The sequence below is a fragment of the Pantherophis guttatus genome, chromosome 5 (genome assembly GCF_059756535.1).
Source record: "Pantherophis guttatus breed Tessera chromosome 5, ASM5975653v1, whole genome shotgun sequence".
In the NCBI taxonomy this organism is placed as follows: domain Eukaryota; kingdom Metazoa; phylum Chordata; class Lepidosauria; order Squamata; family Colubridae; genus Pantherophis; species Pantherophis guttatus.
In genome coordinates this window covers 93,387,072-93,412,747 of record NC_142067.1, presented here as the reverse complement: position 1 = coordinate 93,412,747, position 25,676 = coordinate 93,387,072, and the positions used below count along the sequence as shown (strand labels likewise).

The window sequence follows — 25,676 nt, the reverse complement described above, 5'->3', positions numbered from 1 at the left end:
GGCTTTATACATCATTAAAAACATTTTTAATTGGCCCCAAAAAGCAACCAGCAACCATTGAAGTTGTGTCAAATGGATGTTGTCAAATCTCAAGAGATACTCACACTATCCATGCTGCTGGGTATTCTGGCCCAGCTGCAAGCTTTAGACTGTCTTTCGGGCTATTCACAGAGCATAATTTCTAATACAATAATTCAAACTGGAGGCTATCAACATGTGAGTCACCAAAGCTAGGCTTCTTCTCTGTTCGGGGTTGCAGCTGGTTTAACAATTTAACAATTGAAGTTGACTGTTTTCCTTGCCATTGTTTTTCCATGATTGTCCATTCTCAATGGTAGATCCAAATTGAGAAACTGATCTACAGGGAGAAGTCAATCAATTATTGTCTGCACTTTGTATTTATTCATTTCACGAAATCAAGACTGTTTAAGGTAATGGCAATTCAGCATGGGACATGATGCTATATATAAGAGTGTAACTAATAAGTCTAGGCTCCTGCTCTTCTGGGATTTTTATAGAGTTTCTAATGGTATCAACTGTTCAACATTAATGCAGATTATTTCAAAAAGTTGTTTGCAAACTGCCCTTGTTATTCATGAGTCTCAACCATGCATCACATTTCCTGAATTTGCAAGGATTGATGATTCCTGATGCTCTTTCCAGCACAGTAATTTCTGCTGATAAGGGAAAATATTTGCAGAGATGTGTATGTTTGTTTACAGGTTTTAAATTAAGAACAAATGCACAATGGTGGAATATAATGGCAGAAAGCTTCTATAAAACAGTTAGGTTTTCTATAAAATAGTTAAGACCACACATTTTTCTGTAATCTTCCCTGTGAAGTCTTCCATTATCCAGTCCTAGATGCTTACTATCTTTATTGTAAACCACCAGGAAATGTTAATAGCCAGCAATAAACCAATCTAAATAATTAAATGAAAATTGAAATATAAGTTAACCTCTAGCCAAGGTTGATTATATTTATGTTCTTCCTATACTCTCCTTTTTAACAGCTTCTCACAGATGCCAACAGCTTCAGGGAAACATGACACCAATGATAACATTACCATATTCACTCGGATCCTTGATGGCCTATTGGATGGATATGATAACAGACTTCGCCCAGGTCTGGGAGGTATGATAAATAATATAATTTTTATTTTATTTATTTATATCTCATCTTTATTATTTTTACAGATAAGGCAAGAATGATATTCTTTCTCCTCCTATTTCTCCACAACAACAACATTAAGTGATTTGACTTAGGCTGGGAGAGAATGACTGGTCCAAGGTTATCCTGGTGGCTTTAATGATTAAGACGGGAGCAGAACTCACGAAGGTCATGCTTTCTAGCTCGATGCCTTAACCACTAGACCAAATTGGCTCTCAATATACACCATACTGAAAGTGCAGTAATAATAAAGGAAACACTTTTTTGGTGGGGTTCCTTGGTTGTGACACATATTTTTTTGTTTTGTTTTGTTTTTTAATTTGATTTATATGCTGCCCTTCTCTGGAGACTCAGGGCGGCTTACAGTGCGTTACGCAATAGCCTTCATACTTTTGTATATTTTTATACAAAGTTAGCTTATTGCCCCCACAAACTGGGTCCTCAATTTACCTACCTTAGAAAGGATGGAAGGCTGAGTCAACCTTGAGTCTGGCGAGATTCGGTCTTACTTTAATTGCAGACAGCTGGTGTTAAATTACAGTGCTTAGTCTGTTGAGCTATCCAGGCTCAATTTTAAACAACAGCAACCTTCCTGCTGCCTTTCTTGCAATAAATTCAATGTTTCCTCCCTGAGACAAGATTTCAGAAATACTTTTGTTTGCTTTATGCCCTTGGTTGGTTCATTTTATCATTCAAGGTATGTTTTTGTTGTTACGTTTTAATGTACTGTTGTATTATGTATTATAACCATTTACTGCCCTTTGAATTAAGCAGAGTATACCAATGTTTTAAACATATAGATAATTGTAGGGAGCAACATGACAAGACAAGGGATTAAGCAAAATACATGCTGAGAGTATAGTACAACCTTTCCAAAGGGTGGTTTCCTTTCTTTTATTTATTTTTTTAATCTTAAAGATTGTTTTATGTCTTCCAGTCAGAATTCATGCTTGTCGTCTTGAGAACAATCACTGAGAGAAGCCCAGTTGCTGCTTTCATTTTTCATGGGGATAGAGGGGAGAAAGATTGTATTTAAAAGCAAGTTGTAGGGTCTGTGTTGCCTGACTATATGAAAATCACCTGCAGTCGCATTTAATATGAGGGCAATGGGCATGCAGTAACTTGTAAGAAATGTCCCCATTTTGGAATTGAGAGGCCATAAACCTCTTTCATATGCTGGATCATGGAGAAAACTAGGGAGTTCCAGAAAAACATCTACTTCTGCTTCATTGACTATGCTAAAGCCTTTGATTGTGTGGATCACAACAAATTGCGGCAAGTTCTTAAAGAGATGGGAGTACCAGACCATCTTATTTTTCTCTTGAGAAACCTTATATGCGGGTAAAGAAGCAACCAAGAGCCGAGGTGGCGCAGTGGTTAGGGTGCAGTACTGCAGCTACTTCAGCTGACTGCTAGTTCAGCAGATCAGTGGATCAAATCTCACCAGCTCAAGGTTGACTCAGCCTTCCATCCTTCTGAGGTGGGTAAAATGAGGACCCAGATTGTTAGGGGGCAATGTGCTATTTAGTATACTGTCTTTGGTGTAAGCCGCCCAGAGTCCTTGGAGAGTGGGCAGCATAGAAATATGACTAATAAAATAAAATAAAAATAAAATAGTGAGGACTGGATACGGAATCACTGATTGGTTCAAAATTGGGAAAGGAGTCTGGCAAGGCTGCATACTGTTGCCCTGCCTATTTAACTTATATGCAGAGCACATCATGAGAAAGACGGGGCTAGATTAATCAAAAATTGGAATTAAGATTGCCAGGAGAAATATCAACAACCTCAGATATACACATGATACCACTCTAATGGCAGAAAGCGAAGAGGAACTAAAGAGCCTCTTGATGTAGGTGAAGAAGGAGAGTGCAAAAGTTGGCTTGAAACTCAACATTAAGAAAACTACAATCATGGCATTTGGCCCTATCAATTCCTGGCACATAGATGGGGAAGAAATGGAGGTAGTGACAGATTTTATTTTCCTGGGCTCCAAGATCACCACAAATGGGGACTGCAGCCAAGAAATTAAAAGATGCTTGCTCCTGGGGATGAAAGCTATGGCAAATCTAGACAGCATACTAAAAAGCAGAGACATCACCCTGCCAACAAAAGTGCTTATAGTCAAAGCTATGGTTTTCCCAGTTGTAATGTATGGCTGTGAAAGTTGGACCATAAGAAAGGCTGAGCGCCAAAGAATTGAGACCTTTGAACTATGGTGCTGGAGAAGACTCCTGCGAGTCCCTTGGACTGCAAGGCAATCAAACCGGTCAGTCCTAGAGGAGAGCAACCCTGGCTGCTCTTTAGAAGGCCAGATCCTGAAGTTGAAACTCAAATATTTTGTCCACCTAATGATAAGGAAGAAGGCTCACTGGAGAAGAGCCTAATGCTGGGAAAGATTGAGGGCAAAAGAAGAAGGAGACGACAGAGAATGAGGTGGCTGGATGGAGTCACTGAAGCAGTAGGTGTGAGTTTAAATGGACTGCAGAGGATGGTAGAGGACAGGAAGGCCTGGAGAAACATTGTGCATGGGGTCGCGATGGGTTGGACACGACTTAGCAACTAACAACAACAACAACAACAAAACCTCTTTCAGCATGTCCCCAGCATAGACCCCTTTCTGCCTTTCCTGCTGTAAGAGGACAATCTGTTTTGTGGAAATGGCACTGGAAGCTCTTCTAAAGATGGATCACTTTTTCTCTCCACTCCTACTTGTTTGCATGCTCTGTGCACAGGATGGCCTCCCAAGAGTAATACTAACATTTCATAAAAACAGAGATAAATATCTATCCCGTGAAGTTAACTAATAAAATTGATTGTCCTCTCATACTTAAATGCCACCACTGAATTTCTAGTAAACAAGTTTCTACAAATGACCAAATATTTTAGACTTCAGTAAATAAATCAATGTCTCCTTTAATGAGTAAATCAAGAAAGCCAGTTTGGTGTCGTGGTTAAAACTGGATATTCTAGTCCTGTTTTAGGCATAAAACTAGCTAGATGACTTGGGACAATCATCCTCTCTCAGCCCTAAGGAGGCTAAGGAGCCTTGGTGGCGCAGTGGACTAAAGTGATGTTAAGTAGCACTTAGCTGCCAGCTGCCTGCAATTACTGCAGGTTCAAATCTCACCAGGCTCAAGGTTGACTCAGCCTTTCATCCTTCAGAAGTAGGTAAAATGAGGACCCGGATTGTGGGGGCAATAAGCTGACTTTGTATAAAAAGAACACCGCTTGGGGGGGGGGGCGAAAGCCCTACTAAGCAGGTATAAACAAAAGTATGAAGGCTATTGCTTAACGCATTGTAAGACGCCCTGAGTCTCCAGAGAAGGGCGGCATATAAATCGAACAAACAAACAAACAAACAAACAAATAAATGGCAAGCACTTTTGAAAAGTCTTGCCAAGAAAACAGGGATAGTTCAAACACTCAACAGGAATAAAAGAGGGAGAAAGGGAGAGAGAGAGAGAGAGAGGCATAAAACATGTCAGAAAACTAGGCAGAAATCATTATTCTATTTTCTAAAATAATAAGACTAAATTTCTTGATATATGAAATAAATCATGTGCAGATGTGATTTGAAGGAGACCACAACTTCAGAAGAAAATGTAATATAACCCAAATATAAGCTTTATTTATTGAACCTGATTCTCTCTCTCTTGTGTAGGTCTTTGTTATGCTTTGCTTTTTTAAAAAAACCTCACCAGTGTGGATGTGTGAATTTCCTTATTTCTGTTTTGTATATGTGTGATTTTCTTCAAAATCTCTCTCCCAACCTTCACACATTTGTACTAGAAGTAAGATAAAACTGAAAAGTCAGTTTCATTATTTTGGAGGAAACAACATCATGTGCATCCTGACTCTTGCATTTCTTTTATATTTTACTGGCAACAGCATGGGAGGACCACTTTATTGTATTACTTACAGAAGAGAGGGGGAAAAATACTTATAGAAATAAGTAGAAAAAGACTTCCACGAATCTGACACAAATCTCAACGTGTTCCCTAACTGGGCTTCAGTTACAGATTCTAAAATAACAGGCCTTATAAGACAGCTGAAACCTGGCATAGTCCCAGGTAATTACTTCAAGAGTAATAAAAGTTTATGCAATAATTTGGAATGGTGAAGCCCTGTGCTTTCTTTTCTCTTTGACCTATGTCTATCACTGTGGGCAAACACCAAAGCATTATAGTGACATCTATCTATAAAATGATGGTCAGCAGTTGCCTACTAACCATCAGCCTTTTAAACAGAATAATTAAGTTCTCTGCTACATAATAAATTGCCTGATTAGGTCAGTCTAGACTAAAGCATATTTTGGCAGGTAAGCAAAGATGTTTTAGAGCTGGACATTCTATATCCTTGACCATGCCCTCATACAGCAACATCTGGCTGAAAAATATTAATCAAAGCCAGGCTTTGCATTATATAATCACATTTATTCATTGTGTTTAGGGCTGCACTTCATTTTACTTCCAGGATAAGGTTGTGGCATAAACTCATAAATCTATAGGTAGCAACTACTAATGCTAATGCATAAACTTGATGAGAATTCTTGAATAAAACGTCTGATGATGTATGCAAGTTCATTGCACTAAAGAGATTCCAACTTGAAAAGGGCGGAGATATTTTCCCTCCAGTTGTTTAATTTATATATGCCTAGTGGTTAAAAGACCAGCATTAAAACTGTATTTGGTCAAAACACATATGTAGCTACTGTGGCCCTAAATGTTCCTCAAGAAATCTTAAAGAGAGAGGCAGGCTTGATCAAAATTGAGGCAGCTGAATGTATTTGCATTGATGTATATTGCTTGAATTTAATGTTCTTTTCAGAAGGTCTGGGTTCTCTGCTTAATGGGGCAATTGTGAATCCATAGGGAACAAGGCAATTTTGCAAAAATGGCAATATCTTCTTACATTGCATTTTTATAAGAATGCAAGTGTTCGCCTTATAACTCTATTTCAAAAGTATCCATGCAGTTCTATTCATTCTATGTTTGCTTCTATTATAAAACCAATGACAGTTTCTATGAACATGGCCAAATTTTGCTATCTTGTTTGTAAAACAGGCATATTTTGATTGCACATACAATCCTGCCATAAACTATGTTGTTTTATTTTGTTTCCTCTGCTGTTAATTTGCTGAATTGCAGTCATTGGTCATGAAATGCACCCAAATTATATCACTTATCTATCATGACGTGTGTGCTTCTGTCATGACTTGTAGCAGATTCTTTTGAAAATGTACATTTAAAATTATAGTTTCCTTCAGAATTAAGTGTGTTTCTAATCCAGAAATAAAAATATTAGGAATTTTCCTTTTAGTATTAAGGTGGGGAAAAATAGATCACATCAGTCTGTTTATAGTTAACATTGTTGTGTATGTGTGCCTTTCAGTTCATTATTTGACTCCTGGTGACTGCCTGGACAGGTCCCTTCAGTTTTCTAGGCAAGATTTCGGAAGTGGTTTGCTTCTTCCTAGGGCTGAGAGAGTGTGATTGGTCCAAGGTTAATCAACTGGCTTCATGGCTAAGGCAAAATGAGAACTTACCATCTCCTGGTTTCTAGCCTGAATCCTTAACCACTACAACAAATTGGCTCCTAATTAATTAATTAAAATATTTTTATTCAACATTAAAGGTAAAGGTTCCCCTCGCACATATATGCTAGATGTTCCTGACTCTAGGGGGCAGTGCTCATCTCCGTTTCTAAGCCGAAGAGCCAGTGCTGTCTGAAGACGTCTCTCTGGTCATGTGGCCGGCATGACTAAACACCAAAGGCGCACAGAACGCTGTTACCTTCCCACCAAAGGAGGTACCTATTTTTCTACTTGCATTTTTTACGTGCTTTCAAACTGCTAGGTTGGCAGAAGCTGGGACAAGTAACGGGAGGTGACCCCATTACACGGCGCTAGGGATTCGAACCACTGAACTGCCGACCTTTCGATTGACAAGCTCAGCATCTTAGCCACTGAGCCACCACATCCCTATTTAACATTAGGAGTCTCCAAAATTGAAAAATTAACTATAATATATGATAGTGGCAACTATCAACATACTAGGTATTTTTTAAAAAAGATTGTAGTAAAATACAACAAATCTTTCAACATTAAAAATAATATTTTAATGTTTTAATATTTTTAAATAATAAATTTTCAAAGTTTCAAAAGTTGTAGTGGATTTTCTTTCATCTTATGAAAATCATGGGATAAAATATGTAAGTATTTGTCAGGAATCAAAAATTGACTTGATAGTACAAAATCAATCAGTCAAGTCTCTTAAGCCATATTTGAATAGTAAATACATTCTTAAATAATGAGGGTATTTGGGGGTTAGGAGGTGTCCAAAAAAAGCAAGATGGCAGTCACAAAGCCCTGCTGCCCCTTTTTAATTCATACGTACTATTGAAGGTGGCTCAGTGACTAAGATGCTGAGCTTGTCAATCGAAATGTCGGCAGTTCAGCAGTTCGAATCCCTAGTGCCGCATAACTCGGTGAGCTCCTGTTACTTGTCCCAGCTTCTACCAACCTAGCATTTCGAAAGCACATAAAAAATGCAAGTAGAAAAATAGGGACCACCTTTGGTGGGAAGGTAACAGCGTTCTGTGGCCCTTTGGCATTTAGTCATGCCGGCCACATGACCATGGAGACGTCTTCGGACAGCGCTGGCTTTTCGGCTTTGAAACGGAAATGAGCACTGCCCCCTAGAGTCGGGAACAACTAGCACATATGTGTAAGGGGAATCTTTACCTTTACCTTTTACTATTGAAGACTATTTGTATCACATGATGCACTTGAAAAGGAATGTGGCCATGGTTACCTATTTGTGTCAACCATCTTGACTATTTTTGATCCCCACTCTGCAGAAGTCCTATTAATCAGCTCCTATTATCAAGATGATGTTTTCTGAAAGAAGAATAAAAGAGGTTAACTTTAAGTTGTGCTGAAAAATAAATCTACTTGATTGGTTAGACGATCAGCATTGGTTCTTGGCAAAACCATATATGCTGTGGCAAATGTAGCTACCTTGTAGAGTTACAGATATTTAGCATTCATACTTGAAGGCTAAGCTAAGTCTTGTAACAGATGTAAGCTATATTACTTATTCCCAGTGATTTGTGATGAAGTTGGGGCATCTAATGTCTTTCCCTGGAAATTTGCCCCTTTGTTTTATTTTTCTTTGTATGCTTACATATATTATTGTATAATGTTGCATGTATCCAGGAGCTGTGATAGTGCAGTGGTTAAAATGCAGTCTTGCAAGCTCTGCCCATAGCCAGGAGTTCGATCCTGACCAGCTCAAGGTTGACTCAGCCTTTCATCCTTCCAAGGTCGGTGAGGACTCAAATTGTTGGGGGCAATATGCTGACTCTGTAAACCACTCAGAGAGTGCTATCAAGCATTATGGAGCAGGATATAAGCTTAAGTACTATTGTTTTGTAACATTGTATGTTGAATCTCAACAGGCAGCACATTGCCCTATTAATTGAAACTTAATTTAGGCTCTTAGAAGAAACTTTTGTTTGGATCCAATCTTGCACCTATTTTATATACGTATTTCTATTTGTGCTCAGAACTTTTTCCCTTGGGTTCATCTACTGCAATATACATAGCACTGACAAAGATTTTGTGGTATACTTTATATAGACGTGATGAGTGATTATTGTATTTCTCAGAACTAAGATAGGCAATGATTTTCAGTTTTTTGGCCAATATGCCTACCAAAATTAAAATTGCTAAAATCTATGTTCAAAAATAGCTAAGTAACAGTTTACTGGTTCAGAGAAGCTCCAGACCAGTGACTTCGTCACTCTGCATTTTTCCAATGCACATTGGCATCCATTCAAGGTGCCAGTTTACAATTATCCAACCCTCCCCATCACATGTGAGGGATAGCAAATGGTGGTAGTCTTTTCCCCAGGCAGATGATACCTGTTGTGAGAGAAAACCAGGACCAAGGAATCTTGCTCCCCTTATAAAAAAACTGGAGGGAGAACAGCTGTTCCCAGGCTCACTTCAAAGCAGAATAGGGTGCTGATTGGGTGGTGCATATTATGGCAGCCTATAGTTCTGCTAACCTAAGGACAGAAGTATGCCAGTCAACGTGGTTCTAAAGAAGAGCTTTCAAGGAAAGAGGAAGGAAGAGAAAGAGAAATCAAGCCATCGTCTGAATTCAGTTTTCTAGTCTGCTGTCCTCATCCCTTGAATGTCATCCTAGAAATCTGTTTCACCACAGGAATTGTTGGAATACAGTGTTCTTACATGAGATTGAGATGTTGTTGTTTTCACTTGCTATTTTAATTTTAAATGTTTTAAATTATTTTGGGGAGATTAGTGATGTTTTTTAGAGATGTAGCAGGCATATTGCCACTTTTCAACCCAGGGTTTCATTTTGCACCCATATTACTGTCAAATGGTTTGATGTGGAAGTCAGGGAGATGAAAGCTCTTTTCTATTTGAGTCCCAGGTAATACTCTTAGTGCTGCGTAAGTTCTGTTATCAAGAACAAAGCTAAAGACAGCTCCCTAACTCATCGGCTAATACAGCAGCTGTTGATTTACTGCATGCTTTTCTTTTCCAATAGAGAGAATAACGGAGGTGAAAACAGACATTTATGTCACCAGTTTCGGTCCAGTTTCTGACACTGAAATGGTAGGTTGGACTGCACAGATTCTAAGCTTCTCCTGTTATTGTTGCTTGGATAATTTAACAATTGGATCCTTTTAAAATGCTCTCTTTTTTATACCAGGAGTATACTATTGATGTTTTTTTCCGACAAAGCTGGAAAGATGAAAGGCTTCGATTTAAAGGCCCAATGCAACGCCTCCCTCTTAACAATCTCCTGGCCAGTAAGATTTGGACCCCAGATACCTTTTTCCACAATGGCAAAAAATCCATCGCTCATAACATGACCACTCCCAACAAGCTGCTGCGTCTTGAGGATGATGGAACCTTGCTGTACACAATGAGGTGAGCCTTATGACAGCTGATGTACTTTGAATCTCATTCTATATTCTTTATAAAAGCAGGACAAACCCTCACACCTACATAGGAGAATGTCCAAAATCAGTGGAAATCACCATCACACTTTTCGGTTAGCAACTAATGTACAATGTTGAACAAAACTGTTTTTAATGAAACCCTTCCCTTTCCCCACAATATTCCCCATGGATTTACAGCTTAAACTAGAGAGTTTAATTTGCTCCTGCTTTTGTACATTTTTGTTAGTTGAAATGATCAAAGTTTAGGATGACTCAAATAACTTTAATTATATTTAATGAATTAAAACACATGAAGTTGAAGATGTGGCTGAATAGGTGTTTGAGCAGATATATTTTTCAGGTCCTGGTGGTTCTGGATTTTAAATATTAAATATTAAAAACTATCAAAAGTTCTATTTTTTAATAGTAAAAGATAACGGTTTCCCTGTCAGTCATAGGGCATAGTGCTCATCTCTGTTTCTTGGCCAAGGGAGCTAGTGTTGTCCGAAGACAATTTCCATGGTCATGTGGCCAGCATGGAACACTGTAACCATCCCACTGAAGTGGTACCTATTAATCTGCTTGCAATTGCATTGCATGCTTTCGAACTGCTCGGTGGGCAGGAGCTGGGACAAGTATCAGGAACTCACCCCATTGCATGGCTTCAGGTCTCGAACCTCGCATAATAGTAATTTAATACTATTAGTAAAAACAAGTGACACTGGAACAAAATAAAATGAAAAAAGTAGGTACAGAAAAGAAAGGGAAAAAGGGAAAATTAGACAAACGGAAAAGAAAGAAAATATACAAATGTAGTTAAAAAAAGAAAAATATATAAAAAAGGACTTCCCATCTTAATCACACATGAATAATTTTAGTAATGTATTACATTCTTTTAAAATACAACAAAGGACTTCTTCCCATATCTCATCTCTTCTGTATAAAATCCTTAAAGCCTCCTCATTTCTGTCAATGTCAGCAAAATGTCCATTACTAGTGATAACTAGTAATTTCTATTTCAACCTTGATCAAATAAACCAACTTGATTTTACTTCAGACCATCTTGATCTTTAGTCTCTCCAAATAATATCCTAAAACTTAATTTCTTTTCATATATTCTTGTCCCTTCTTACAAAATTCTTCCCAGCTTTAACAAGATTCTTTAGTAAATCTAATATAGGAAAATTATCCCAGTCACTGTCTTAATAATTAAAGACAATCTTAATAATTAAAAAGGATATACAAACAACAAAAATCAACCAGTGTCTTTTGTGTGTCCAATCTAACATCTTTTATCTCATTATTCTTAGCCTATCATTTTTAAATTCAGTCTTTATAATTTGTATTAAAATAATATAATTTTATAATGTAAGATTAATTTAATTTATAATTGAATAATAACACAGATACATATTTAAATAAAGTCAGACTTGATTTTGTCAACAGGTAAAATGAGTTTCTCTTCCATAACATATTTTAGACATAGTCTATCTATAAAGGCAGACACTATTAAAATTAATTTCTGGGTTCATTGTTCAAAAATAACATTCAGTATACCCAATGTGAAAATATTTTATTTCATTCTGTATTTGGAAGTCTAGTTTGAGTGATACCCCTTAATTGTAATCTTTAGTTCTCTTCAGTTCCCTCTAGTGTCCAATTTTTAAAGTCTTACCGTATTATTTTTAAAAAATGTAAAAACAATAGTATTTTCCATTTGAAGGGTTCTTTAAAATTAAGTTCAAAATCTTATTACAAATTTACCTGTACTCTTTACTCCATTTATAGCTTTCTAAAATCAAAGTTTTAATTACTATTTCTTCTGTGTATTAATTATTTTAAAGTTCTTAAACATGTAGTTAAAACTTCTTTTGCTATGGATTGAAGGAAACTTACCCAATGCTGTAAAACTTTTCCCTTTGGAAGAATCTTAATCAAACATTTTAAAATTTATATTCTGAGTTTCTTGCAATGTACCTACCTATTTCTTACGCTTAGAATTAGGGCTAGTCTGAGTATATTGGTATTTTTCAACCTTGCTGGGGAACACTAGGAGTTGAAGTCCACACATCTTAAAGTTTCCAAGGTTGAAAAATGCCGTGCAGTATTTGACGTGCTTGACTTTTCAAGAGAAAAAAAGGAATCAAATTTCTGTTTGATATTATAAGCTTTCAACCTAGTAGTTTGCTCTACTAAGCTTTGGAAGAGCCAGCTTTAAACTGAAGATCAACGTATCTTCTATCTCTACCAGCTACCAGAGGTTTCCTCTTATTAAAATAGGTAGTCTGAACAGTTATTCCAGATAATTATTTAACCAACATGTCTGATGTACCGGAAATACTTTTGTTAGCAAAATTTAATACTTTTCTTTCCTTCCTTCCTTCCTTCCTTCCTTCCTTCCTTCCTTCCTTCCTTCCTTCCTTCCTTCCTTCCTTCCTTCCTTCCTTCTTTCTCTTCCTCTCTCCCTCTTCTTTCCTTCCTTTCTTCCTTTCTTCCTTTCTTCCTTTCTTCTTTCAATTAAAGACCTCACAGAGTGACTCTATATTAGCAGAAGTGAGATGTACTGCACAATCTTCCAGTACTGCTAAACTGGGGAATATTGAGTTTGTTTGTTCTGATTGTCCTGCCCATTTTATACAGCTTGGCAGTGAGTCTTAATTATCCTCCTGCTGTTAAACTATTGTGGCTGGCCCATTGTGGAGAAAATTTGTCTCCTATTAGCCTGTGTGTCTGCAGAAATATCTAGAAAGATAGTTAAGTTTTATGCTGTTGATATTGCCATCAGGTGGGCAACTGTTATCCCTTCCCAGTTATTAAATATTGAACAGCTTCACATGCTAATTTATTTTATATTATGCCTTAGATCATCATGTTTTCTTAGATCCTTCTGGATTTTTAAGTTCTATTTCTAAATCCTTAAGTGTGTTCATAATTTTTCTATTATTGTTCCTCTTTGTGTCCTTATTTTTTGGATTAAGTATCCTTTTGACCATTGGTCTATGATTGTTAATAAAGCTGAACTTTAAAAATGTTGATGAAATGGTTTGGATTAGGCCATTAACAGTAAGAGAGCCAACTGCGTAATCACACTAACCAGGTGCCTAGCAAAAAAGAAGGCAAGAAGCACATTGCTGTAGTTCAGTGATCCACACTCCTTTGGAAGTGGGGCCCATTAGTTTAAACGTTCATGATATATCATATGTCCCACTGTCCACTGCCATTACTATGCCATTACCTATGTTACAGGTAATCATTGATTTACGACCACAATTGAGCCCAAAATTTATGTTGCTAAGCGGGAAAGCTGTTAAGTGAGTTTTGCTCCATTTTACAAGCTTCCTTGCCATAGGAAGGAATTGTTAAGTGCCAATTGTTAAGTGAATCACTGCAATTATTAAGTTAGTAATGTGGTTGTTAAGTAGCTCTGGCTTCCTCATTGACTTTGTATGTCAGATGTTGAAAAATCACACCGGGACACTTGCAACTACCCTAAATATGAGTCAGTTGTCAAGAGTCTGAATTTTGATTTCATGACCATTGGGATGCTGAAATGGTTGTAAGTGTGAAAAATGGTCATAAGTCACCTTTTTATTGCCATTGTAACTTTCACTAAAGGAACTGTTGTAAATTGAGGATTACCTGTATTACACCACTGGAAGCTCCCTCCCTCCCTCCCCACTGTAAATTAGAGCTTCAGTTTGCAAATGTCCTGCCTTCTGTACTAATCCTGCTCACTTCTTGTCCTGGTAGATTCTATTATGCATTTTATGCTCAAGAGAAACTTAATTTACTTTTGTTTTTTGAATGTAGATAGAAAACACAAACTTTAGATGTTGAATAAGTGACCATTCCCCTAGTCCTTCACATCCAAGGTTGTTATAGGACTGAGCAATAAATCACAAGAATTAAATCCTTAAGAAAGCATTATTGTTGAAAGGACAGGACAGTTCAACATATGACGTAGCGCATAAAAAGCCAGCTTTGGTGAACAACTGGTGTATCATTGCTACAGTGAACTTTAATTCTGAGATTGTAAAATGCTGGTTTTATTTATGGCGAAATATTTCTGTGGATTATGGTACAAACCTAATTAATTGCATAAATGACCTAGTCATTTATGACTAAAAATGATAAGCTAAATTATACTGTAAGTAATGACGCAAATTACATATTATTAATTAGAGAACAGTAGCAATTATAATTGATTGTGTAGTATGAATTTAAGATGGTTTCTTTGCTCTTGTCAGAAGGGAACCTTGTCTAAATTTGGTGGGGGGAGGCAATTTTCACAAAGGGTAAAATCCATACCTGAGCTAGGATAATGAATTGTACAGATTTGTATATGAAGAAAAAAACAAGTCATGCCTTGCTTGTGTGAAACTTTTTGGCCAGTTGTGTAGACTTGCATAAAGTATAAAATGAATGCACTATTCTTTCCTGTAGGTTAAAATATCATATGCCCAGATAATTAAAAAGCTCTGTTTTTTTATCTGTGTTTAATGATTGTATGTATGTAGGTGGATAGGATTGTTTGTTGCATTAGATTTTCAAAAACTAGATATTATATATTCCTCAGATTGCTTAAAGGCAAAAGTCTCTCTGTGTGTCTCTGTGTCTTTGTCTCTGTCTTTATCTCTGTCTGTCTGTCTGTCTCTTTCTCTCGGTGTATGTGTCTCTTTCTCTCTCTCTCTCTGTCTCTTTCTCTCTCTGTGTGTGTGTGTGCGCATGAGTGTCTGTCTGTCTCTGTCTCTGTCTCTCTCTCTGTCTCTTTCTGTGTGTGTGTGTGTGTGCGCAAGAGTGTCTGTCTGTCTGTCTCTGTCTCTCTGTCTCTTTCTGTCTCTCTCTCTGTCTCTTTCTGTGTGTGTGTGTGTGCGCACGAGTGTCTGTCTGTCTCTGTCTCTCTGTCTCTTTCTCTCTTTCTCTCTCTCTCTTTCTGTGTGTGTGTGTGTGCGCGCACGAGTGTCTGTCTGTCTCTCTCTTTCTGTCTCTCTCTCTCTCTGTGTCTCTTTCTCTGTGTGTGTGTGTGCGCACGAGTGTCTGTCTCTCTGTCTCTGTCTCTCTGTCTCTTTCTCTCTCTCTTTGTGTCTCTTTCTGTGTGTGTGTGTGTGCGCGCACGAGTGTCTGTCTGTCTCTGTCTCTTTCTGTCTCTCTCTCTCTCTCTGTCTCTTTCTGTGTGTGTGTGTGCGCGTGCGTGCGTGCGTCTGTCTCTGTCTCTCTCTGTCTCTCTCTCTATGTATCTCTGTGTGTGTGTCTCTCTCTGTCTCTCCCTTCTAAATATCTATCTATCTATCTATCTATCTATCTATCTATCTATCTATCTATCTATCTATCTATCTATCTATCATCTATCTATCTATCTAAAATGCAGGTTTTGAATTTATAATCTAAAAGCAGCAGGTGCCTCCAACTTACCCCAGAATTACACTATGAAAATCAATTTTTATCAGTGTGATTACTCCAACCCTCTTTTAAATGTTATGCTTGAAGCATCTGCATTCTTTTTCTGCAGATTCTCCTTTCAGTATCTAAACATTAAAAGAGGCCAGCTTTTTGGCTCTCTCAATAAGGCAAATAACTGTCTTATTGGCACAATATGTTGAAATCTTTATGGGACGAAAACTTTAAAAGCACGTTAAAAAATATCTCACACATCCTAATATTTAATAAGGAGATGTTCAACAATCGTCGTGTGGAGAATAAGGACCACATTTACAAAATGCTGAAGAAACAGAATATTTTTTTAGAAGTAAATGAGCTTTTACAAAATTGAATAAAATTATCTTATCCTAATTTTTTCATATATAGAAGCATAATGCACCTGTATCATTAACCTTGATATTGTAAGTAATCATGTAACACCATATCATGTACTAGTGTGAAGGTTCTGACAGGTTCAATTTATTTGTTAAAAATAACCCGCAGTACCTGAAATGTCCACTTAGTGGCGGCAGATCCTCATCTTTAGTTACAATAACTTAACTGAAGAATTGTGCTTATTAATAGAGAAAAACCTTTGATCATGAATATAAATCCATACAGCGAATCTGGCCTTTGATTTCGTGTCCCATAATATACTTAATAAAAAGACATTATAATTGCATTAAGTATTAAAATTAATTAGTATAAAATGAAAGAGTTCTTTTTGATTATCCCTGTAGAAGAGGCTGGGTTATTCCCTCTTAAAAAGAAAAAAAAAAGCTTGCCTTAATTTTAAATCTAGCAGATTCCTGCAGAGAGAAGCTAGTGTGCCAGATGTTGTGTAATGTCTGCACAGCTGTGTGTGTAATGTCATCTAAGGTATAAAAATGACTTGCTAAGATGCACCTGAAAAAACCTAACACCTTCTACAAAAGCCCATTTATTTAATTAGCAGGATTTTGTTTTGCTTTAGCTTTAATATTACTCTTTTGACTGTACCTGATATAATTACTGAGAAAGATAACAAGAAAGCTCAAGATACAGTAAAAAAAAGCATGAGTTAAGGAAGTAATGGTAACCTATATTATATTCCAGATCCATCTTGGAGATGATGGTTAGATTTTAGAAGAAGGCAAATTTTATCATACCAGAAATTGTAAGACATGATAGAAGAAAGTTGTTGATCTCTTTTGATAAAATATTTGTATTTTAGAAATTATTATTTACTTCCATGGAAACAAGGGTCCAAAATGCTATGTAAAAATTCAGTATAGCAGTGTTTTTATGCCCCAAGGATAAAGTTTTGAGTGACAAGAAGCCCCAAGAATCTGAAATAAGTACTTGGTTGCCAGTTTGTCTTGTAATCCAGTACTTTTGTCCCAATGACAGAAATAGTATTGTGTTTGCCCCTTTGGTACATGCATAAACTGTCACAACACGCATACAAATGGGTAAAGAAGATATATCATGTCTGCACAATCCAACTTTTGTTATAAGACTCTCTGACCTCTCTCATAGATGCCTCTTAGGAAACACACACACACATGTATCTTTTCATAAATCACTTCCACTGTCAGCCATAGCTTCTCTGCAAAGTTATCTTAAAACTACCACACAGTTTTAGTTGGAAATTATTTTTCTCGGAATACCTGTAAACATTTTAAAGCGATTTGAAGCCTTCAATACATTGGTTTAATTTCTGAGGATAGAAAAAACCCAGGGCAGATGAAACTTCGAACATTAATTTCAGAATCCTCTTGAAGCTACAAAGTCCTATCAAGGAGAAGAAGCTGAAATCAATAAGCTGCCTTTGATCCCATTACAGTGAGCAGAAAAAAATGAAAATAATGTCTTTCATCACTCACAGTGGGACAACCAGAACTGGTATACTTTTAGCTTTAGCTGGTGATTTTGGCTTAGGAACAGAAAGGCTTTGGATTTTTTTAAGTCATCACTGCTGAGATGTCCTTCTTAAGTTTCCTTTGACGCTATAATTCTGACCTTCCAGCAGAACCAGAAAGAATGGTCATATTGTACAGTCACACCTCTTCCAAGAGGATGATAGATAGATAGATAGATAGATAGATAGATAGATAGATAGATAGATAGATAGATAGATAGATAGATAGATGACAGACAAACAGACAGACAGACACATACACACACACCCAAATCTTAATAATCTGGCTTTGATCATCCGGCGGAGATTAGCAGCCATTTTCTTCATAAGAGGCCAAAGAAAAATGAGGGTGTGCTCCATAGATCTCACAACCCGTGGTTGGGGAAAGAAATGCTTAAATATATTTATATATAGATTCATAATACTATCCAAATTGTTACAGTTCATTAAAGTCATGTGGTTCTGTATCAGGCCTGAGAAAGATCTGAATTCTTTTTGGGGACAACTTGCAGGCTAGGTCGATGTATTTCTTTTGGGAGGTTACTGGGAACTACTGGGAGGTTCAGTTTGTGTTGCTGGCAGATTGTAACCTGATTGTATTAAATATATATACAAGTTTCCTCAGAACAGCCACCTAGAAAAAGTTATTTTAAACAATAAACCTATACGGTGAGATGTCAGTAACTAATTTTATGAGCCTGTGAAATTTTTTGATATTGATTTTCCCATGGAAAATGATAGCAGTGTAAAAATGTTCTACCACAGATTAGTGACTACATGTAGGCATCCATAATTATTCACTATTGATGATAAAATGTTGCCTGACCTACATATACAAGTTATAGCAGAACTTAAATAATAATATAAGCTTCTCAGAAACTGACATCTTAAGTACTAGAGGCATTTTTATATTGATAACCACAGGAATGGAGAACATCTGTCTCACCAGGTGTTTTTAAATTAACTCCCTGAAGCTATAGCAGTTTGGAAAATTAGGATATATGGGAGTTACAATCCCAAAGAATCTTGAGGGCAAATATTGCCAGTACCTGGACTTTTACTACTAGTGATTGTATTGAATTCTATTTTAAATTCAGAAATGAAGATCAAAGAACTTAAGAGTAAATAAAAATGCACCCATTTGTATTAAGTTGGATTCAGAACGCAGAGCTGCAGAGACAGACTGATTTCCTGGACCCTTTAGAGTTGAGCAGAAGACAGGAGGCAGAAAGTAGGGCTTATTATTCATAAATAGTAAAGGGAAAGGTGTAGGATGATGGGAGCAGGACAGCAAGGAGTTTCAGACGTGAGTAAGAGAGTACACAATGCTTCTGGTTTTTGTTTTTTTTGCCATAACTCCTGTGGCTTACCTACATAATTTCTAAAATACTTTCTGTTTTGGAGCCTATTGTTATTATATTCATGGAACTTGGGTGGATCTTCCATTATAATAAAGCCTTGTATAATGGCAATGGTAAATGATCCCATCTCCCCACAACCAGTAATTAAGGAATCTGGTAACAACAATGAGGATCATTCTTTTCCTTGCTCTTCCTTCTGCTATTGGAGATGATGAAAGCATTTCCCAAATCAGCCCAATAGCCTTTAAACCTTATTACTGTACTGTGGTCCCAAAACAGTAAAAATGTTCTGGGTAAAAAGTTTGCAGACTATCTATGAGCAGGAAATGAGTTATGGTATCTGAATTCGCAGTGTTGATATGTTCATCCACAATAAAGCTCTGCAGTGTTAAAGCATTAAATGCTGGAGAAAATCCATAAAGAGCTCACCAGAATTGATAGAGCAGAAGTCACTAAAGGCTGGAAGCAGAAAAGGAAGAAATCGTGTTTTCCAATGTCAACTTTAAATGCCAAACAGTGACATTTATTGAACAGCAGACTGAGTCCATAGGTTGTCTGAGTTTACAAACTCTGGCCCAATTTCCTGCTACGGTGTTGCTGCTTGGTACATTACCTATCTTCCAGGATGATCCCTTTACCTGGAATCCTCTCTCTTAATTCCAGAATATGAAGGAGAAAAAGATCTCATACCCTATACTATTACTGGCAAAGAGCAGAGGAAAAAAAATGAAATAAAGAACATAGTACCCTATAATGTGTTATGTGTGAGTAGAGAAATCAGCACATGATACCTTAGAGACAGATCAATCTCATTGTCAACGATTAAAATTATTTTATGCAAAAAGAGACAGAATGTACACATTTACTGCTTTAAGTAGTCAGGTAAAGAAACAAGGTTGGAGACAATAGACATGGAATGCTGCTGAAATCATACACACTTTAAAAGAAATCTCCATAAAATGCTATGAAGGAGAATGAAAGTTTGTGTCAGGCCTGCCATCTTTAGCTTCTTCACTTCGCTGGCATCCTGCCACAAAGTGCAAGGGAGTGGGGAAGCCATTTGGGAGGCAAAGGTTAGACATGGGAATGGGAATTAAAAGGGAAGAGATGACAAACTGACAGAAACCAGTAGTGTCGATCCAGAATAAACCAGCTGCCAAGGATACATAGCTTGAGAACAGAATGCGAAATTACATTGAGAGGCATCAAACCTCAAAGTCAGTCCCAAAACATCAAACATGAATACCATTGGTTCCTGATGGACTGGTCAAGGGGAAGGGCCAGGGGAAAGGGAATTGTAACCTTTGTGTGGGAATACTCGGATCCAGATTTACTTTCGCTGCAGCTGCTTGACTTTAGTAAAAGAACCTTTCAGGTCAACAAAATGAAGTGGAGGGTTTTTCTTTCCTAATGTCTATGTTGGGACAGACCTGACAATTTCAGGCAATTCACAGAATAGGAGGATTCTGCTGGTAATAGAGATACTCAAAAGCTACTAATATAAAGTGACTATGTTACAGGGGTGAAATGCTCCCGGTTCGGACCGGATTGGGCGATCTGGTAGCGATTGTGGCAAGTGGTTCGGAGAACTGGTAGCGATGGCGGCACGAGGCTCCACCCATCCACCTGGGTGTCATTACTTCCTGCTTTTAAAAGATTTAAAAAAGGCTCTGATGATCGCGCGCCACAGCTGTGATTGTCAGACCCTTTTTTTAACCTTTTAAAAGCATTTTTTACAACCTATTTGCCCGAATAGGTTGTAAAAAAAATGCTTTAAAAAAGTAAAAAAAAAAAGTTGGCCATGCCCACCCAGTCACATTACCCCTCCCCCCACCAAGCCACGCCCACAGAACTGGTAGTAACAAATTTTACATTTCATCACTGCTATGTTATATAGAGCAACCACCAGAAAATACAGTCACTTCCCAGGGTTATTTATAAAATACGTATGTAAAGAGAGATAACTGCCTAAAATTTTCCCCACCATGCATAGGCATGTGTGAAAAAGACCACATATTGAACCACAATAATGAATGGTTAACATGAAATCAAAAGAGATACAAAGGATGGCTAAAAGTATAGTACGCTACTTAAAAATCCAATAACATACTCTTAAAAACTCATTTTTCCTTTACTCTTAAAGTTGAGATGCTTCCCAGGTGAAATGTAACAGCATTATTATAGATAATTGGAGAAAAAAAGATCCTGTGCAAACAGGGAATACAAAGCTACCTGATTTTTTAATGCCTATTTTACTTTCACATCATACTGTAACTGTACATACATCATAGGATATTTGTAGCAGAAAACTCAGGAAGATTTTTCCTTGATCTGAGTAATGTTGGTGTAATTCTCTGTGAGAATATTCTTAAGAAACGGGGAGGAGGAGGAAGAGCTGCAGACTAGGTACAAGCCGTGGTGGCACAGTGGCTCAAATTGTAGGCTAATTCTGTTGACATTGCCAGGAGTTTGTTTCCTTCGATGCTGACTGGCTCAAGTCGACTCAGCCTTCCATTCTTCCAAAGTTGGTAAAATGAGGATCCAGATTGTTGGGGGTAATTGCTGACTGTAAACTGCTTAGAGACTGCTGTAAAGCACTGTGAAGTGGTATATAAGTTATACTGTGAAGCGGTATATAAGTTATACAAGTTATAACTTATATATAACAGCTAGTGCTGTTGCTAATGGTCAGACAAGCAGCAGTTGAGCTCACAGAAACAATGGGGGAATGTGGTAAACATTTTAGGAGGAAGTCTTCCTAATTTCTTGAAGTGACACTTGCAACCTTGCAACCTTGTTACTGTAACTTTATAGTAAAGGTAGTGTTAGTACTCATGATTGATACTTATTGTCTCAACTACCTCACAGGGCTAACATTTGGTTTACAAAACCATGACAAGGAATTTGTCTCGGTGCGTGTGCTCTCAGTGTACATAAAAGAATTATAATAACGCTCACATTACTCTTATATTACCACCGTATAATAATATTCGTTTACTGTATAATAATCCCCTGTTGCCTTTAAATGGTGCATCCATGTCAGGCAGCTGATTTCTGATGTCATGAAAAAGTCGCTGATCATAATGAAGCATCCTGAAAAGAGGAAATGGAGCCCTTCAGAGATTTTCTGCTAACATAAATTGATTGATTTTGGATACTGCACACCTTGACGCACATCAACAGTTCTGAAGCCATTTGCTGTTTAGTCATAGGAAGTAGATTCTTTTGGACTGGGTTTGTGGAATGACAGAAACAAATAGTCACTTCAGGCAACTAACTGACCTTGGGTTTCATAAAAGAGCTTTTACAGCTGGAAAGGGAAATGTTCTGGATCAGAAGCCCTTCTTACTTGTCCAGTAAGAAGAAGATTGCTCTGCTCCATCACCGCCTGACTTAATCCGCTTTATGTTCACCCAAATTAAATGCAACTTATATGATCACTTTCTAATTATATGTTTAATAATTTCTGTCACAAAAAAGCTATAATTTGGTCATAATTTTTGAAGATCCCCAGAGTTTGTTGATTTGCAAGTACCTCAAGAAACCTTAGAGGACTAAATTAGATGGCCAATTGTCTGTCCACCCATCATTATCCAGCACTAATATGAATTGCAATTTCCTGTAGCCCAATGCAGTTCACCACCCTGAAACCTTCTTCAAGAAGTAATTATCTACCTGATGCTGGCCTCCAGTGATAAAGATCCTGGTCACATTACTTGATTATTTGCTTGTGCTTGATGTGCTTGATGTAGTATGGAAGTCTTAAAGGAGTCTCTGTGGTCTTTGAATTCCATTTGACATTTCCTATAACTCATTTCATGTGGGCCTAGCTCTGAAGTGACATAGATAAGGAAGATTGCCAGGACTACTGTTAAGATTACTAAGCATTTACTGAGATTTAAAAATATAGTTCCTTCTTTGTCTGCATTAAACATTAAAATTCAGTGAAACCTCAATTTAATAGATCACTTAGAGCCGTGGTGGCGTAGTGGTTAGAATGCAGTACTGCAGGCTACTTCTGTTGACTGACAGCTGCCAGCAGTTTGGCAGTTCGAATCGTGAGGTTAACTCAGCCTTCCATTCTTCCGAGGTCAGTAAAATGAGGACCCAGATTGTTGGGGGCAATATGCTGGCTCTGTAAACCTTTTAGAGAGGGCTGTAAAGCACTGTGAAGCTGTATATAAGTCTAAGTGCTATTGCTATTATTCCCAATTATCCATGAAGTTGGAGAGAATATCATCCATGGCATTGCCATTATGCAATGCATATTTATATAAAATATGATAAATACTGGGCACGATGGCTCAGTGGTTAAAGACACTGAACTTTTCAGCTGGAAATCTAACAGCTCTGGTTCAAGCCTTGAGCACTACACAATGGGGTGAGCTCCCATTCCTTGCCCTAGTTCCTACCCATCTAGCAGTTCAAAAGCAGGAAAATGTAGTAGATTAATAGGTACTATTTAGGTGGGGAGGTAACAGCATTTCATGCACCTTTGATGTATAGCCATACTGGTCACATGACCATGGAAAATGTCTTCAGTCAGCACTGGCTCTCTCGGCCAGAAACAGAGATGAGCACTGCACCCTAGAGTTGTACATGACTGTACAGAAAAAACTTTACCTTTACCTTAGTAAAAATACTTCAGAATTTTTTGTCTGTTGAGTCCAAAATCCATTTCATTGATATGTGCTGAATCAAGGTTTTGCTACAGCAAGAAAACTGTTAATTATATAGCCTGAGAAAATGTTAATGTTCAGTGCTTCTGTAGCCTAGAAGTCATTTAACTGTCAAAATACAAATTCAAAACAGCCTGACACTGATCACTTGAAACAAAGGTTTTGATTTCTGAATCAGAGGAAAAACCTGAATTCTGTCTCTCTTCCTGTTAGATTAACCATATCTGCGGAATGCCCCATGCAACTTGAAGACTTTCCCATGGATGCCCATGCTTGTCCGTTAAAATTTGGAAGCTGTAAGTGCTTTATTCTCTTTAATACGATTTCTAAATAATGTTTTTATAGAACTGCTGTGTTTAGTAAGGGCAGCATAACTCAGTCAAGAATTTGACACTACTCTATGTTTTCCAGGCTTATTCCTAGCAACATACTTGAGGAATTTCTGTACTTTTAAAGGGGTTCATACATATTTTCCGGACTGGGATGTATCTTGGCATACTGTTGTCTGTAGCTGATCACATATTGTCAAATATTGCTGTGTGCAGCTTAGTTGGCAACCTTTGAATTTAGAAATGTGTATATTGAATGAACATACTAGCACATGATAGAGTAGCAGTGAATATACCAGACGCTAGAATGTCGATCTGTACAGTGATCAGAATAATGCAAGAAATGGTTTTTCCTGTGACGCTTTGTGGAAAGAAAAGTTGACCTTTGAAAAAGTAGGATAAAGAGAATTATTGAGGATTTTGAATTCTAGTGTTGGAGAAGACTCCTCAGAATAGCAGGGATAGCTAAGAAAACAAACAAATGGATAATTGAATAAATCAACCCACAATTTTCACTCAAAGTGCAAATGACTAGGTTCAAATGATCATACTTCACACATGCAGGATAAGATTTAGCTCTTTTTACAAGTCTATCACAGTAGGAAACATAAAAGGAAAGAGAAGAAGATGAAAGCAACAAGATACATGGAATGAAATACAGCGGTGATAGGTGAATATTGGAAGGCCTGTAAGATAAGGCTGGGGAAATTGCCAAGATTCAGCATGACTTGATGATAGATACATAATATACCAAGCAATCATATTGGGGAAAGTATACCTCCAAATATATTTTTGAACAAAAAGATTAATTGTATCTCTTCAAATATGTATTTAAATGCAGATTAAATTTAAATTATTTTTAAATGCAGTTTTCTTTAACAGATGTTTTTAATAGTCACAGATTAATATTAGAACCTAGATAGAACATAACCAAAAAAGACGATTTAGTCCTGAAATGTTGATAGTTGATTTCTGATCATCTTAGTGACAAATAGACATTCATTCTCTGTGCCAGGATGACTTTGTAGCCAGCAGCCAGAAGGGTGAATGGCTCTTAAGAAATGAATTGACTTATCCATAGTTTTGCTGTGAGCCACAAATAAGGATACTTGAAGGTTATAGGCAGTACTATTTGGAATATTTCAAATAGAGCAAATAAAAAGAGGCTAATAACCTATGTATTGTCAAGCTTTCTTATGAACCTTGTCAATGGAGGAAAGTGATTTTGAAACCTTTCAGTGTACATGAAAGAAAAACTACATGACACACTTATTTGTCAGAATTTGAAAGCAGAGGGTCCTGAGGTTTAGGATTTTTATGATCTCATTCATTCCCAAGAAACATTAGCACAAATTTTTATGTTATGGTGTTGTCGAACGTTCTGTGCATTGCATAGTAGAGACATAGTAGAAATTTTTTGGCTCAGTGTGCTTTTTGTCTTCCCTCAGGTATACAGGGCAGGATTTATTGTTCTTTGTACAGATGCAGATATATTACATTTTGGCATGCCATAATCTGAGGTTCAGTATAGGAGAGATATCATTGGTTCTCACTTGTATAGCAGTCATCCTGATACTGATGAATATATGCAGATAACCCAACACGGGTAAAACATGCCACTCGGGACACAATGTGGAGAAAATGTATCATTCTTGAAAAATATATAGCAGCAACTACATCAGTGGTGGGTTTCAAAATTTTTTACTACCGGTTCTGTGGGCATGGCTTGGTGGGCATGGCAGGGAAAGGATACTGTAAAATCTCCATTCTCACCCCACTCCACGGGAAAGATACTGTAAAATCTCTATTCCCTTCCCAGTCCAGGGGAAGGTTACTGCAAAA

General features: G+C 37.3%; 2 protein-coding genes across 4 annotated transcripts in view; one reads left to right on the top strand and one right to left on the bottom strand.

Annotated features, from left to right (window-relative positions):
* GABRA5 (gamma-aminobutyric acid type A receptor subunit alpha5) overlaps nt 1-25,676 on the top strand; it is an 81,490-nt gene that overhangs the window by 15,506 nt on the left and 40,308 nt on the right. For all 3 annotated transcript variants that reach the window (XM_034431370.3, XM_034431369.3, XM_034431371.3), the window contains exons 3-6: nt 1,014-1,135; nt 9,751-9,818; nt 9,916-10,136; nt 23,719-23,801. In XM_034431370.3, the coding sequence (XP_034287261.1) occupies nt 1,014-1,135; nt 9,751-9,818; nt 9,916-10,136; nt 23,719-23,801 (494 nt within the window). The remainder of the gene's footprint in view (nt 1-1,013; nt 1,136-9,750; nt 9,819-9,915; nt 10,137-23,718; nt 23,802-25,676) is intronic.
* Nucleotides 1-25,676, bottom strand: part of GABRB3 (gamma-aminobutyric acid type A receptor subunit beta3) — a 232,384-nt gene that overhangs the window by 178,745 nt on the left and 27,963 nt on the right. The gene's annotated exons all lie outside the window — the stretch shown is intronic.